The sequence below is a fragment of the Cherax quadricarinatus genome, chromosome 52 (genome assembly GCF_038502225.1).
Source record: "Cherax quadricarinatus isolate ZL_2023a chromosome 52, ASM3850222v1, whole genome shotgun sequence".
In the NCBI taxonomy this organism is placed as follows: domain Eukaryota; kingdom Metazoa; phylum Arthropoda; class Malacostraca; order Decapoda; family Parastacidae; genus Cherax; species Cherax quadricarinatus.
Genome location: NC_091343.1, coordinates 26,899,662 through 26,917,528, shown reverse-complemented (window position 1 = coordinate 26,917,528; position 17,867 = coordinate 26,899,662). Strand labels below are relative to the sequence as shown.

General features: G+C 38.6%; 1 protein-coding gene across 1 annotated transcript in view; it reads left to right on the top strand.

Annotated features, from left to right (window-relative positions):
- LOC128696898 (protein unc-80 homolog) overlaps positions 1 to 17,867 on the top strand; it is a 1,079,316-nt gene that overhangs the window by 303,553 nt on the left and 757,896 nt on the right. The window contains exons 9-11 of the mRNA XM_070095999.1: positions 10,312 to 10,436; positions 11,877 to 11,888; positions 17,663 to 17,802. Coding sequence (XP_069952100.1) covers positions 10,312 to 10,436; positions 11,877 to 11,888; positions 17,663 to 17,802 — 277 coding nt within the window. The remainder of the gene's footprint in view (positions 1 to 10,311; positions 10,437 to 11,876; positions 11,889 to 17,662; positions 17,803 to 17,867) is intronic.

Genomic DNA, 17,867 nt, shown 5'->3' with positions numbered 1-17,867 from the left:
TTGAGCAGCTGGCTGAGTCCCCTTGTTTGGAGTGTCACTAAGTCTACAGTACTGAACAGTGGGATAAATTCTCATGCCTTGATTGTCACACAACCGCAGTACTGAACACTAGGTTCAAGGTTCCCATCACTGGACTGTTTACCATAATGGAATCCATTCAACCTCAGTGTGGTCTTGCCACCAGGACTCTCGTGTGGATTTTCTATCTTGTCTGGTGTGGTCTTGATCTTCAGGATGTAGTCTTGACTACAAGGACTGTCATAACCTTCATGGTGTGCTTCTGAACAGGTCTGGTGCGATTTTGACCACCCAGTCTGGTGTGGTCTTAACCTTCCAGTTTTGCATGGTTTTGACCAGCAGGCGTGGTGTGATCTTGATTGCTAAGTTCGATGGTGGTTGTCTACTAGGTTTGGTGTGGTCTTAAGCACCAGGTCTGGTGTGGTCTTAAACACAAGGTCTGGTGTGGTCTTAAACACAAGGTCTGGTGTGGTCTTAAGCACCAGATCTGTTGTGATCTTAAGCACCATGTCTGGTATGGTCTTAAACACCGGTCTGGTGTAATCCTTAACCACCAAGACTAGTGAGATCTTGAGCGCCAGGTTTGGTGTGGTCTTGATGTCCAGTTATGGTCAGGATCTTAACAAAAAAGTCAAATTTCGTTTTTAATGGTCAGGATGATTTTGATCTTGACAATGTAGTTTGATCAGGTCCCAATGACCAGGTTTGGTGGGGGTCTTAACAACTAGGTCCGGTGAAATTTTAAAGACTGTGTCCGATGTTGTCTTAATGATCAAGAATTTGAATCACCAATTGTGGTGTAGTTTTGACAGTATAGTTTGATGTAGACCTAATGGCCAGTTTTGGTGTGATTATAATCATGAGATTAAATAAAACCTTAATAGCCAGTAATAACGTGGTCTTAACTGTCAAATGTGGTCTTGATGAAGTTGGAAGGATTTAAAGCAACACGTTCGGTGTAATTCTAATGGAGAAGCTCTGGTGTAGTCATAATTACCATATCTAGTTTGGTCTTAATAACCAGATTGTCTAATGGCGAGGTCTTGTGTTGTCTTATTAAGAATGGTTCGTTGAAAGCTTGATCAAAGAGTGGTTTAATGAATAGATAGGGTGTGATCTTCACTACCAGGTTTGGTGTGATCTTGAGTACTTGGTCTGGTGCAGTCTTGACCACCAGGTCTGGTGTGGTCTTGAATACCAGGTCTGAAATGGTCTTTACTATCTGGGCTGTTGTGGCCTTGACTACCAGGCATGGTGTGGGCTTCACCAACAGCTTTGGTGTGGTCTTGACTACCAGGTCTGGTATGGTCTTCACCACCAGGTCTGGTGTGGTCTTGAGTACCAGGTTTGGTGTGGTCTTAATTACTAGGCGTGGTTTGCTTTGGACTGTTAGGTCTGGTATGGTCTTACTACCAGGTCTGGTGTGGTGCTGACTGCCAGATCTGGTATGGTCTTACTACCTGGTCTGGTGTGCTGTTGACTGCCAGGTCTGGTATGGTCTTACTACCTGGTCTGGTGTGGTCTTGAGTACCAGACCTGGTGTGGTCTTGACCACTAGGTCAGAGTTATACAAATCAAATTGGCTTCACCACTTCACCACAATCACACTACTCAAATGAAAATATAGTTAAATTTAAATTCTTGTAAAAATTGCATATATATATATATATATATATATATATATATATATATATATATATATATATATATATATATATATATATATATATATATATATATATATATATATATATATATATATATATATATATATATATATATATATCGGCCGATTCCCACCAACGTAGGGTGGCCCGAAAAAGAAAAACTTTCATCATCATTCAGTCCATCACTGTCTTGCCAGATGGGTGCTGTACAATACAGTTATAAAACTGCAACATTAACACCCCTCCTTCAGAGTGCAGGCACTGTACTTCCCATCTCCAGGACTCAAGTCCGGCCTGCCGGTTTCCCTGAATCTCTTCATAAATGTTACTTTGCTCACACTCCAACAGCACGTCAAGTATTGAAAACCATTTTCTCCATTCACTCCTATCAAATACGCTCACGCATGCTTGCTGGAAGTCCAAGCCCCTCGCACACAAAACCTCTTTTACCACCTCCCATCAACCTTTCCTAGGCTGACCCCTACCCTCCGAAGTCTTTCTGTTTTGTTCCATTCTCCTCAGCCCTCTGGAAAATAATTTTGGTAATCCCGCACCTCCTCCTAAATTCCAAACTACGAATTCTGTGCATTATATTCACACCACACATTGCCCTCAGACATGACATCTCCACTGCCTCCAGCCTTCTCCTCGCTGCAACATTCATCACCCATGCTTCACACCCATATAAAAGTGTTGGTATAGCTATACTCTCAAACATTCCCCTCTTTGCTTCCACAGACTCCTAAGTGCACCACTCATCCTCTTCCCCTCACCAATTCTATGATTCACCTCATCCATCATAGACCCATCCGCTATAACGTCCACTCCTAAATATCTGAATATAGTCATCTCCTCCGTACTCCCTCCCATCAATCCCACATTCAATATTTCGTCACCTAATCTTTTTGTTATCCTAATCACCTTACTCTTTCCTATATTCACTTTTAATTTTCTTCTGTTACATACCCTGCCAAATTCATCCACCAACCTCTGCAACTTCTCTTCAGAATCTCCCAAACGCAGTGTCATCAGTAAAGAGCAACTGTGACAACTCCCACTTTGTGTTTGATTCTTTATCTTTTAACTCGACACGTTTTGCCAAGACCTTCGCATGCACTTCTTTTACAACCTCATCTATAAATATATTGAACAACCACGGTGATATCACACATCCTTGTCTAAGGCCTACTTTTACTGTGAAAAAATCTCCCTCTCTCTTACATACTCTAACCGGAGCCTCACTATCATAAAACTCTTCACCTACTTCCTATACCATACACCTACAACATCTGCCACATTACCCTCGTATCCACCCTGTCGTATGCCTTTTCAAAATCCATAAATGCCACAAAAACCTCTTTGGCCTTATCTAAATGCTGTTCACCCATACTTTTCACTGTAAACACTTGGTCTTCACACCACCTACCTTTCCTAAAGCCTCCTTGTTCACTTGCCATTACCCCCCACTCACAACTGGCTCTTCCTCACTCCTACAAGATGTTATTCCTTCTTGCCCTATACACGAAATCGGAGCTTCCCTATCTTCATCAACATTTAACAATTGCTCAAAATATTTCCTCCATCTTCCCGATACCTCTAACTCTCCATTTATTAACTCTCCTCTTCTATTTCTAGCTGTCAAATTCATTAGTTCCCAAGGCTTCCTCAGCTTATTAATCTCACTCCAAAACTTTTTCTTATTTTTAACAAAATTTGTTGATAACATCTCACCCACTCTCTCATTTGCTCTCTTTTTACATTGCTTCACCAATCTTTTAACCTTACTTTTTCTCTCAATATACACTTCCCTTCTTGTATCACTTCTACTTTACAAAAACCTTTTATATGCTAACTTTTTCTCCCTTACTACTCTCTTTACATCATTATTCCACCAATCGCTCTTCTTCCCTCCTGCACCCACTTTCCTGTAACCCCAAACTTCTGCTGAACACTCTAACACTACATTCTTAAACCTACCCCATACATCTTCGACTCCATTGCCTGTACTCTCACTAGCCCATCTATCCTCCAATAGTTGTTTATATCTTACCCTAACTGCATCCTCTTTTAGTTTATACACCTTCACCTCTCACTTACTTGCTGCTTCTATTTTCCTCGTATACCATCTATCTTTTACTCTCTTTGTAGCTATAACTAAAAAGTGTTCTGATAAATCTGTGGCCCCTCTATAAACATGTACATCCTGAAGTCTACTTAACAGTCTTTTATCTATCAATACATAGTCCGGCAAACAACTGTCATTACGCCCTACATCATATCTTGTATACTTATTTATCCTCTTTTTCTTAAAATATGTATTACCCATAACTAAACCCCTTTCTATACAAAGTTCAACCATTTACACCTGGCACCCCAAACTTGCTTACCACACCCTCTCTAAACGTTTCTCGTACTTTAGCATTTAGGTCCCCTACCACAATTACTCTATCACTTGGTTCAGAGGTTCCTAAACACCAGCTTAACATCTCCCTAAATCTCTCTCTCTCTCTCCTCTACACTCCTCTCTTCTCCAGGTGCATACAAGCTCATTATGACCCACTTTTCACATACGACGCTTATTTTAATCCACACAATCCTTGAATTTATTCTTCTATTTCCATAACTGATCTTTCAACATTATTGCTACCCCTTCCTTAGTTCTAACTCTCTCAGATAATCCGAACTTAATCCCAATTATTTCTCCTCACTGAAACTCGCCTACCCGCTTCAGCTTTGTTTCGCTTAGGACCAGGACATCGAACTCCTTTTCATTCATAACATCAGGAATCATCTCTTTCTTATCATCCACACTACATCCACACACATTCAAGCATCCCAGTTTTGTAAAGTTTTTATTCTTCTCATTTTTAATAAATGTATACAGGAGAAGGGGTTACTAGCCTATTGCTCACGTTAGTTTAGTCGAACCATATGACACGAATGGCTTACGGAGGAAAGATTCTTTTCTACTTCCCCATGGACAATAGAGGAAATAAGCAAGAACGAGAGCTATTAAGAAAAAGAAGAAAACACCTAGTTGTGTGTATGTATATATATACATGTGCATGCCTGTGTAGTGTAACCTATATGTATATATATATATATATATATATATATATATATATATATATATATATATATATATATATATATATATATATATATATATATATATATATATATATATATATATATATATATATATATATATATATATATATATATATATATATATATATATATATATATATATATATATATATATATATATATATATATATATACATATATACATATATATATATATATATATATATATATATATATATATATATATATGTATACTATATATATATATATATGTATACTATATATATATATATATGTATACTATATATATATATATATGTATACTAAGCACACAAGTATGGAGGCGAGAACCATACATGGTTTTAAGACGAAGTATGATAAAACTTATGGAGCAGGGAGAGAGAGGACCTAGTAGCGACCAGTGAAGAGGCGAGGCCAGGAGCTATGTATCGACCCCTGCAACCACAAATAAGTGAGTACAAATAGGCCGGTGAGTTATGCCAAAATGGCAAGATTGTTTTCTGCTAAATAATCAGCGTAAATTTATTTTTACTATAAACCTGCGGAAAATCGATCTGACCTTAATTAAAATTTATTTATAATTGATTATAAGTAATATTAAAGAAATTTTAACTTACTAATGAATCATTAAGCAAAATTTAGGTAAAAAAAATTACGTTAGGTTAAGAACATAAGAACATAAGAAAGAAGGAACACTGCAACAGGCCTACTGACCCATGTGGAGCAGGTCCATTCCCCCCGGATTAGCCCAATGACCCACCCACCCCGGATTAGCCCAATGACCCCCCCCCCGGATTAGCCCAATGACCCACCCAGTCTGGTCACCTCCACTCAAGGATGGAGCACGTCACCAGATGCAGCAGCAAAAGCTAGTCAGGTCCAACTCACACCCACCCACACCCACTCATGTATTTATCTAACCTATTTTTCAAACTACACAACGTTTTAGCCTCAATAACTGTACTCGGGAGTTTGTTTCACTCATCCACAACTCTATTACCAAACCAGTGCTTTCCTATATCCTTCCTGAATCTGAATTTTTCCAACTTGAAACCATTGCTGCGAGTCCTGTCTTGGCTGGAAATTTTCAGCACGCTATTTACATCCCCTTTATTTATTCCTGTTTTCCATTTATACACCTCGATCATATCCTCCCTAATTCTACGCCTTTCGAGAGAGTGCAGATTCAGGGCCTTCAGTCTATCCTCATAGGAAAGATTTCTGATACATGGGATCATCTTTGTCATCGTCCTTTGTACGTTTTCCAGAGCATTTATATCCATTCTGTAATACGGTGACCAAAACTGTGCAGCATAGTCTAAATGAGGCCTAACCAAGGATATATAGAGTTGAAGAACAACCTGAGGACTTCTATTATTTATACTTCTAGATATGAAGCCAAGAATTCTGTTAGCTTTATTGTGAACACTAATGCACTGTTGTCTTGGTTTTAGATTACTGCTAACCAGAACTCCTAAATCCTACATTATTTAGTTTATATGTGGCATGGTTATTTAACTGTCGAACATTTAGAACTTTGCATTTGTCAATATTAAACTGCATCTGCCACTTCTCCGACCATTGCATCAGTCTATTCAAATCATCCTGGAGTGCTCTATGAAAAAATTAAAAAATATACCTATCAATCTGCAATTTTTTTATGGAAAATTCCGGTTAATTTCTATACAAGGCTCTGACAGTAACATTTTCCTTGTTACATAAATAACCCGCACATAGAAGAGAGGAGCTTACGACGACGTTTCGGTCCAACTTGGACCATTTACTTCAGAACCTGATTCCTCCTTTTTTCTTCTTTTCCCTCCTCTCCTTTCTTCTTCCCTTTATATTCTTTGGGTTGTCTTTCTTCTGCCCTGTGTATTTGTTTCTTCTTTATTTATTTTTTTTTTATTTTTTCCCCCCTTAGTGTTCTTGGTCTTACCCTCTGTGGGCACCAGCTCCCTTGTGGGCACCAGCTCCCTTGTGGGCACCAGCTCCCTTGTGGGCACCAGCTCCCTTGTGGGCACCAGCTCCCTTGTGGGCACTAGCTCCCATGTGGGCACCAGCTCCCATGTGGGCACCAGCTCCCATGTGGGCACCAGCTCCCATGTGGGCACCAGCTCCCTTGCAGTGCTCCTCTTTCTTAGTATTTCACTGGCCCCTCCTACTCTTACTACCTCCCCACTGCTACTACCTTCCACCTCCACTACTACCACTACCACTACTACTACTACCACCTCCTACCTATATATACCCATCCTGCTCTCGTTTTCGTTAGTGTGACTTTGTAAATGGTTCAAGTCGGACCGAAACGTCGTCGTAAGCTCCTCTCTTCTATGTGCGGGTTATTTGTGTATCGTTCCAGTCACTGTGTTGTGTCTTCTTGTTATTTTCCTTGTTATGTAGAATTATGATTTTTAGTAACTTCTTTATAAGTCATGAAGTGTAGTAACTTCTTTATAAGTCATGAAGTGTAGTAACTTCTTTATAAGTCATGAAGTGTAGTAACTTCTTTATATGTCATGAAGTGTAATAACTTCTTTATAAGTCATGAAGTGTAGTAACTTCTTTATAAGTCATGAAGTGTAGTAACTTCTTTATAAGTCATGAAGTGTAAAAACTTCTTTATAAGTCATGAAGTGTAGTAACTTCTTTATAAGTCATGAAGTGTAGTAACTTCTTTATAAGTCATGAAGTGTAGTAACTTCTTTATAAGTCATGAAGTGTAGTAACTTCTTTATAAGTCATGAAGTGTAAAAACTTCTTTATAAGTCATGAAGTGTAATAACTTCTTTATAAGTCATGAAGTGTAGTAACTTCTTTATAAGTCATGAAGTGTAGTAACTTCTTTATAAGTCATGAAGTGTAAAAACTTCTTTATAAGTCATGAAGTGTAAAAACTTCTTTATAAGTCATGAAGTGTAATAACTTCTTTATAAGTCATGAAGTGTAGTAACTTCTTTATAAGTCATGAAGTGTAGTAACTTCTTTATAAGTCATGAAGTGTAGTAACTTCTTTATAAGTCATGAAGTGTAGTAACTTTTTTATAAGTCATGAAGTGTAGTAACTTCTTTATAAGTCATGAAGTGTAGTAACTTCTTTATAAGTCATGAAGTGTAATAACTTCTTTATAAGTCATGAAGTGTAGTAACTTCTTTATATGTCATGAAGTGTAATAACTTCTTTATAAGTCATGAAGTGTAATAACTTCTTTATATGTCATGAAGTGTAATAACTTCTTTATATGTCATGAAGTGTAGTAACTTCTTTATAAGTCATGAAGTGTAATAACTTCTTTATAAGTCATGAAGTGTAGTAACTTCTTTATATGTCATGAAGTGTAATAACTTCTTTATAATTCATGAAGTGTAATAACTTCTTTATAAGTCATGAAGTGTAATAACTTCTTTATATGTCATGAAGTGTAATAACTTCTTTATAAGTCATGAAGTGTAATAACTTCTTTATATGTCATGAAGTGTAATAACTTCTTTATATGTCATGAAGTGTAATAACTTCTTTATATGTCATGAAGTGTAATAACTTCTTTATATGTCATGAAGTGTAATAACTTCTTTATATGTCATGAAGTGTAATAACTTCTTTATATGTCATGAAGTGTAATAACTTCTTTATAAGTCATGAAGTGTAATAACTTCTTTATAAGTCATGAAGTGTAGTAACTTCTTTATAAGTCATGAAGTGTAATAACTTCTTCATAAGTCATGAAGTGTAGTAACTTCTTCATAAGTCATGAAGTGTAGTAACTTCTTTATAAGTCATGAAGTGTAGTAACTTCTTTATAAGTCATGAAGTGTAGTAACTTCTTTATAAGTCATGAAGTGTAGTAACTTCTTTATTAGCCATGAAGTGTAGTAACTTCTTTATAAGTCATGAAGTGTAGTAACTTCTTTATAAGTCATGAAGTGTAGTAACTTCTTTATAAGTCATGAAGTGTAGTAACTTCTTTATAAGTCATGAAGTGTAGTAACTTCTTCATAAGTCATGAAGTGTAGTAACTTCTTTATAAGTCATGAAGTGTAGTAACTTCTTTATAAGTCATGAAGTGTAGTAACTTCTTTATAAGTCATGAAGTGTAGTAACTTCTTTATAAGTCATGAAGTGTAGTAACTTCTTCATAAGTCATGAAGTGTAGTAACTTCTTCATAAGTCATGAAGTGTAGTAACTTCTTTATAAGTCATGAAGTGTAGTAACTTCTTTATAAGTCATGAAGTGTAGTAACTTCTTTATAAGTCATGAAGTGTAGTAACTTCTTTATAAGTCATGAAGTGTAGTAACTTCTTCATAAGTCATGAAGTGTAGTAACTTCTTCATAAGTCATGAAGTGTAGTAACTTCTTTATAAGTCATGAAGTGTAGTAACTTCTTCATAAGTCATAAAGTGTAGTAACTTCTTTATAAGTCATGAAGTGTAGTAACTTCTTCATAAGTCATGAAGTGTAGTAACTTCTTCATAAGTCATGAAGTGTAGTAACTTCTTTATAAGTCATGAAGTGTAGTAACTTCTTTATAAGTCATGAAGTGTAGTAACTTCTTTATAAGTCATGAAGTGTAATAACTTCTTTATAAGTCATGAAGTGTAGTAACTTCTTTATAAGTCATGAAGTGTAGTAACTTCTTTATAAGTCATGAAGTGTAATAACTTCTTTATAAGTCATGAAGTGTAGTAACTTCTTTATAAGTCATGAAGTGTAGTAACTTCTTCATAAATCATAAGTCATCATATACATTAACTTTCTTACAAAACTAAATTTTAGTTATGTTCTTTGTAGGTGATGTTAACCTCTTTATAAACCTTAATATGCTGGTAACTGTTAATAAATCGTGATGCATAATTTTTTTTAATAATTGTAGACAAATGGTAGACTTTCTTAAGTCGTGATGTGAGATAACGAAGTTATGTCATTATTTATGGTCATACGTATAAAACATGTGTGGTTATTTCTTTAAATGTTTTTTAATCGTGTTTGGAACATTAATTTACTGCAAATAAAAAATAATGATCTATTTTGAAATACCTTAATTAATAAAGTAATAATATTCTTTAAAACTCTCTGAAATACTATGAAATAGTAACTTTTACTAATTACTTGTTATAATATTGTAAGTTCGTTTGTAATATGAATTTACATGCAAACTAATGTTCAGTATTTTAACTTATTTACTTATAAACAATATAAACATTTATCTTGAATAAGTGGTAAAGTGAGACAGATCATAATATAATGAGGTAGACCGTAACATGAGCTATTTTAAACTGACATAATTTTCACCAAAACAGCATAAAATAGACCAAAATAATACTAAATTAATCATAATAACGTGAGGTAGGCAATAATAACATGAGTTAAGTTATAATAACATAAGTGAGGCTATGAATAATAACATGAGTAAGGCTATGATAACATAATTCATAACAAAATTAGTTAGACCATAATAATAGCTTCTTCGCCTGAATGTTTCCATGAGACGTTAATATGGACTTACTTCTACAAGTAAGGGGACAGAGCCACACCAACAGCCCACCTGTCCCCCTCCTGACAGGCAAGCAGCACCGCGTTACTCCATAGTGCGTCGCTCTAACACTCAGTTTGGTGACGTCTTCCTGGGCGGCGGAGCAGGTTAGTCACTCCCACGTACTCACCTTCATTTACACACACTCACTACCATGCACTAACACCCACAAATCAACGCTCCACACACTCACTCCTAGACCAACGCAAACGCTCACACACCTATTCACTTATGTCCACTCAGGTCAATAACATCATACCTTCCCATCTTTTTCATTCAGGGACTATTCTTTTTATCATATGAGCATTTTTGTGTCTGTATACTTAGAGGTTTAAGAAATCAAGTGCAGAAAAACAATTATTCGACTTTAGCAGAATAATTCACTCAACGAGGTAAAGAATCAGATCACAGAATATTGTACATGTGGGTACACCATTTAAAAAAGATTATCTTATAACTTAGTTAATAATTTATAACTTAGTTAATAATTCTGTCTGTTTAACATTGGTTTAAAATGGTTTCATGCTAATGAAATAAAAGGGAAAAGTAGTAATACCCAGGCCGAGGACAATACAAACTTTGGGAATTTGCAAAAATTTTGGTACACCCAGGGAATTTAAACATGCTTTGGAAAACTGGAGAATTTAAATATATTTCAGGGCACCTAGGAAACGCATACAAAGAATTTATGGGATACTCAGCTAATTCACACAAGTTCTGGGGAACTTAAAGAATTTGCACAAGTTTTCTGTCAATTACGGAACTTGGGAACTTCAAGCCATCTACGCAAATTCTTTGCGGTTTTTCGCTTAAGCGTTTCATCAAATTTCTCTATTTCCATCATTTTGGCCTGATTAGATTAGGTTAAGTTAGGTTAGGTTAGATTAGATTAAGTTTAACAAGGTTAAGCTAGACTAGGTTAGGTAGGATAGATTAGGTTAGGTTAGATTAGGTTATGTTAGGCTAGATTATGTTAGGTTAGGCTAGATTATGTTAGGTTAGGCTTAATTATCGTCTATCAATAAAAATTAAACAATTATAATATACCCCATCAATTAATAATATGTAAAGGTAATAACATAGTTTGATGTGTGAAAATAAAACAAAGAAGGACTGACCGCACTAGAATTAACACAGTCAAATAATGACTGTTAAAAACTATTGACTTTTTATCACCAGTGAAATGCTGATTTTATTGAGAGCATAAGACACCTAAGGACCACCTACGGAACTTATAAGACTTTGGAGACATCTAGGAAACTTAAACCAGACACCTAAGAAACTTACATAAGTTTTAAGATATGCAGGGAAATTAGACAAGTTTTGGGACACAGAAAATTTACATAATTTTGGGGACACAATAGAGTTTTCTTAATAAGTTTTATGATTCCCATCAAACTTACAGAAGGTCTGGGGCACTTTAGGAACTTACACAAATTTTGGGACACCTAAGGAAGATATACCAGTGCCTGAAACTCGATTATAATTGTACAGTATTTCTGTAATGAGATTATAAACTAAGAGTGTTCTCTCCTTGTTGTGAGCAGCGGGTCGCCTAGGTAGGCCACTCATAACACTTGCATGACCCTCGTTTGCATGTGTGTTATTCCACACCTCTCACGGCATACCTGTAGTACACCTCTGCCATCCCTAGTTGTCGCACACCTGCAGTGACATAGTTGTACCCCTACTACCTGATGTACACCGGTGCAATAAAACACCTGTGCTCTTAACTAGTGGTTATCTATTTGTAATTAATTACTTGTAACTTAGCAATCAATACTTCCCCTTTTATCTTATTCCATTTTTTACTGTGTGATACATCTTACTTGTACTTAGAGACACATAATAGGCAACTACACACCTACAGTATTGTATGTTTGCTCTACGATAACTTTATACAACAGGTGCCTGCAATCATTTATTTAGTAGTATTAACACAGCGGCATACAACAAGTAGCCACACACAGACACACCTGTGTTAGTACTCTGGGCATAGCAGTAGGCCTACTGGTATGCTCAGTATACCTCATGGCCTACTGCTATGCTCCACCTCTCCTTTACGTTGAGAAATAACTTGCTATTTTTGATAATGCTTCAGTTTGTACAACAATAACTAATATTATTACCATCACTACTACACCAACTACTAGTACAACTACTACTATTGCTACTACTACTACTACTGCCACTACCAGAACAATTTCTACTACTAATACTGCTACTACTACAACTATTTCTTCTACTACTACTACTACAAATATTTTATCTATTATTACTATTACTTCCAGTACTATTACAACTATTTATACTAATTCTATAACTATTATGGAAACTTTTAGAAAAACAATTACTAATACTACGACTACTTCTATTAGTACTGCATCCGACTTTCCTATGTATATTTTGATCTAAAGTCGTCAAAAGTTTTTCCTCTCGGTTCTCGTACCTCGGCTTCCCTTTTACGAACGTTCACTCAAGTCACGGCATTTAACACAAAATTGTTATTATAGGTTAAGACTTCCAGTGTCACTATGGACATTTGGTGACACTGTTCACTAGTAACTACACACACTTTTATAGTAAGACGTATTCAACGCAAATCCAGAGCAAAGACCAGCTCGTCTGTCCCTGAATGGTTCCTCAAGTGTATGAATGTATATATATGTATATATATATATATATATATATATATATATATATATATATATATATATATATATATATATATATATATATATATATATATATATATATATATGTCGTGCCGAATATGTAAAACTGGTCAATTAGCAAGAAATCATTTAAAATTAAGTCTTTTCTGAAATTTTCTCTTATACGTTTAAAAATATATTTTTTTCATTAATGTTAATGTAAAAACTTTTAATTTTGCACCAAAAGAATCTTAGAAAACTTACCTAACCTTATTATAACAAGATCAATTTATTTTAACCTAACCCAACTAAATATATTTTAAATACATTTACAATAATTTAGTGTTAAACAAACACAATCAAATGTATTTTTTTCGTTAGGTTCAGAATGATTTTGGCGAAATTATTGCATACACAAATTTTCACTTGTCCTATATGGCAAGATGAGCGTTGCTATTTAAGCCAAGATCGCAAGTTCTGCCTATTCGGCACGACATATACATATATATATATGAATATATATATGTCGTGCCGAATAGGTAAAACTTGCGATTTTGGCTTAAATAGCAATGCTCTTCTTGCCGAATAAGGCAAGCAAAAATTGTGGATGCAATAATTTCGCAAAAATCATTCTGAACCGAACAAAAAAATTATTTTTCATTGTTTTCGTTTATTATTAAATTATTGTAAAGATATCTAAAATATATTTAGCTTGTTATAATAAGGTTAAGTAAGTTTTCTAAGGTTCTTTTGGTACAAAATTATTAATTTTTACATTAACATAAATGTAAAAAAAAATATCTCTGAACGTATAAGAGAAAATCTTAGAAAGAGCTAAATTTTAAATGAGTTCTTGCTAACTGGCCAGTTTTACCTATTCGGCACGACATATACAATACATCTTTATATATATATATATATATATATATATATATATATATATATATATATATATATATATATATATATATATATATATATATATATATATATATATATATATATATATATATATATATATATATATATATATATATATATATATATATATATATATATATATATATATATATATATGTATATACATATATATACATACATACACAAATAACCAGCAATCATAAACTTAACACGACGTTTCGGTCTGACTTGAACAATTAATTGGCGTTACTTGTTAATAAAGATACAGGTGGGACCGAAACGTTAAGTTTCATTCTGCTACGTGCAGGTTATTTGTGTTCCAGTCACTCTATTGTGACTTTAATTCTTTCTCTGCTGTTGAGTATATGATGACGTTAGTATATTTCAGTAGTAATACATTGTATACACTATATTGTATATTTTATACACCAGGGGTCCCCAACCTGCGGCCCCTGGGCTGCATGTGGCCCACCAAGAGTCCCCAACCTGCGGTCCTTGGGCTGCATGTGGCCCACCAAGGGTCCCGAACTTGCTGCCCCTGGGCTGCATGTGGCTCACCAAGGGTCCCCAACCTGCTGCCCCCTGGGCTGCATGTGGCCCACCAAGGGTCCCCAACTTGCTGCCCCTGGGCTGCATGTGGCCCACCAAGGGTCCCCAACCTGCGGCTCCTGGGCTGCATGTGGCCCACCAAGAGTCCCCAACCTGCGGCCCTTGGGCTGCATGTGGCCCACCAAGGGTCCCCAACTGCATGTGCAAGGGTCCCCAACCTGCTTGGGCTGCATGTGGCACCAAGGGTCCCCAACCTGGGGTCCCAGCATGTTACCCACCAAGGGTTGCTGCCCCTTGGCTGCATGTGCAACTTGCTGCCCCTGGGCTGCATGTGTCCCACCAAGAGTCCCCCACCTGCGGCTCCTGGGCTGCATGTGGCCCACCAAGAGTCCCCAACCTGCAGCCACTGGGCTGCATGTGGCCCACCAAGGGTCCCCAACCTGCTGCCCCCTGGGCTGCATGTGGCCCACCAAGGGTCCCCCACCTGCGGCCCCTGGGCTGCATGTGTCCCACCAAGGGTCCCCAACCTGCGGCTCCTGGGCTGCATGTGGCCCACCAAGGGTCCCCCACCTGCGGCTCCTGGGCTGCATTTGGCCCACCAAGGGTCCCCAACCTGTGGCTCCTGGGCTGCATGTGTCCCACCAAGAGTCCCCCACCTGCGGCTCCTGGGCTGCATGTGGCCCACCAAGAGTCCCCAACCTGCGGCCCTTGGGCTGCATGTGGCCCATCAAGGGTCCCCAACTTGCTGCCCCTGGGCTGCATGTGTCCCACCAAGAGTCCCCCACCTGCGGCTCCTGGGCTGCATGTGGCCCACCAAGAGTCCCCAACCTGCGGCTCCTGGGCTGCATGTGGCCCACCAAGGGTCCCCCACCTGCGGCTCCTGGGCTGCATGTGGCCCACCAAGGGTCCCCAACCTGCGGCTCCTGGGCTGCATGTGGCCCACCAAGGGTCCCCCACCTGCGGCTCCTGGGCTGCATGTGGCCCACCAAGGGTCCCCAACCTGCGGCTCCAGGGCTGCATGTGGCCCACCAAGGGTCCCCCACCTGCGGCTCCTGGGCTGCATGTGGCCCACCAAGGGTCCCCAACCTGCGGCTCCAGGGCTGCATGTGGCCCACCAAGGGTCCCCCACCTGCGGCCCCTGGGCTGCATGTGGCCCACCAAGGGTCCCCAACCTGCGGCTCCAGGGCTGCATGTGGCCCACCAAGGGTCCCCAACCTGCGGCTCCAGGGCTGCATGTGGCCCACCAAGGGTCCCCAACCTGCGGCTCCTGGGCTGCATGTGACCCACCAAGGGTCCCCAACCTGCTGCCCCCTGGGCTGCATGTGGCCCACCAAGGGTCCCCAACCTGCGGCTCCTGGGCTGCATGTGGCCCACCAAGGGTCCCCAACCTGCGGCTCCTGGGCTGCATGTAACCCACCAAGGGTCCCCAACCTGCGGCTCCTGGGCTGCATGTGGCCCACCAAGGGTCCCCAACCTGCGGCTCCTGGGCTGCATGTGACCCACCAAGGGTCCCCAACCTGCGGCTCCTGGGCTGCATGTGGCCCACCAAGGGTCCCCAACCTGCGGCTCCTGGGCTGCATGTGACCCACCAAGGGTCCCCAACCTGCTGCCCCCTGGGCTGCATGTGGCCCACCAAGGGTCCCCAACCTGCGGCTCCAGGGCTGCATGTGGCCCACCAAGGGTCCCCAACCTGCGGCTCCTGGGCTGCATGTGGCCCACCAAGGGTCCCCAACCTGCTGCCCCCTGGGCTGCATGTGGCCCACCAAGGGTCCCCAACCTGCTGCCCCCTGGGCTGCATGTGGCCCACCAAGGGTCCCCAACCTGCTGCCCCCTGGGCTGCATGTGGCCCACCAAGGGTCCCCAACCTGCGGCCCCTGGGCTGCATGTGAACCTTCTAGGAAATAGATCCGGTCTTCACATGAAATTATAAATTCACTTTTGTGTATGTTCCTCACTGCACACTGTCAACAAAACTGTGGGGCTCTCATAACATATTTGACCATTAAATGTTGCCCACTTGTGTAGAGAGGTTGAGGACCACTGGTACTATACACTGAACCAATGGTAGACATTGTGTGCATTGCACCCGAAATACTTATTGTTTACATTATCTGTAAACGTTGTTTACTCTGTATCAGTGATATACATTGCTTGCACTTTAATAATGGGAATCATTGTTTATAATGTGGCAGTGGTATACATTGTTTACCCTTGAGCACCAACTATGCACTCAATATATTGCTGTGTATTTTTGAAACTAATTTGCTTCGATGTTTGTCTTGTTTAAGTATTATTGGTGGAGGCACCACCACTTGTTTACTGATTTTCCCTCTAATGCATTACCAAAAAATATGAGAATGCTGGTGGAAGTTACACTGATATTGACAATATGAATTAAGGAACTCAAGTGCACGCACACTTTTGGATATTTGTTAATTAATACGGATATAAGAAGACGAGAAAGCATAGTTTGCAGTAATTATTAAGAACGGAAGTCGCAAGGTGGAGGTGAGGTGAGGGAGGAAGTCATATAGTTGCCGTGTCACGTTAGTATTTCTTAGGCAGACCATGCATAACATAGTGCTCTTTACACCTGGTTATGATGTAAGTATTTCTAATGTCGTCTCAGCTACAAGGATAGTTATGTTCTTGATATTGTAAGTGCACAGTTACTTTGAAACCGATGATACCAGCAATGCTAATGTCGAGCAAAAGTCTAGTGAGGGTCATGATTTATGATGAATAATGTAGACATGGCAATGAATTATGATCTGTCGTCTTCACTCGGCTATCACCTGTGACTTACTATGGCCATTGTATACATTTTACTTTCTCGTGCTTTTGCAGTGACCATAAGATCACAAAATTAATCCTTTATTCCTTCTTATTTAAGACATTTAGCATACCAACAATTATTTTGAAATTCAGGCCTAATATTTCGTGCCTAATAGTAACTCAGTATGTTCATATTTCATTCACTGAATTTTTTTTTAAATAAAAAACGTAAATAATGATTCATATGTTAAGAATGTTAATTTTGCAGTTAGGAGTTTTATTTAATCATCTAGAAAAAATTGCTGCACTTAAAAACTCGTCGGGAAAAATTATACCTCGTTAAAAATTATAACTCGTTAGGAAAATTATACTGAAGAGTATGAAATTAGACCTTTATACTATTCGTAATTTAAGTTGATGTGTTGTGTCATCAGGTATCAACCCAGATGACGACAATCTTCTGTTTCTCTTGAACGGAGGAAAGAGTCGATCTATCACCCCACCACCAAGTGACCCAACGTCATCGTCTACGCCCGAGTCCAGGATTCCTGATGCTGCCAAGCTAGAGGAGGAGGTGAGAGACATGGGAGAAAATATCTCAGGAAGATGTGAAAGAAGGAAGGAAGTACTGAACGAAGG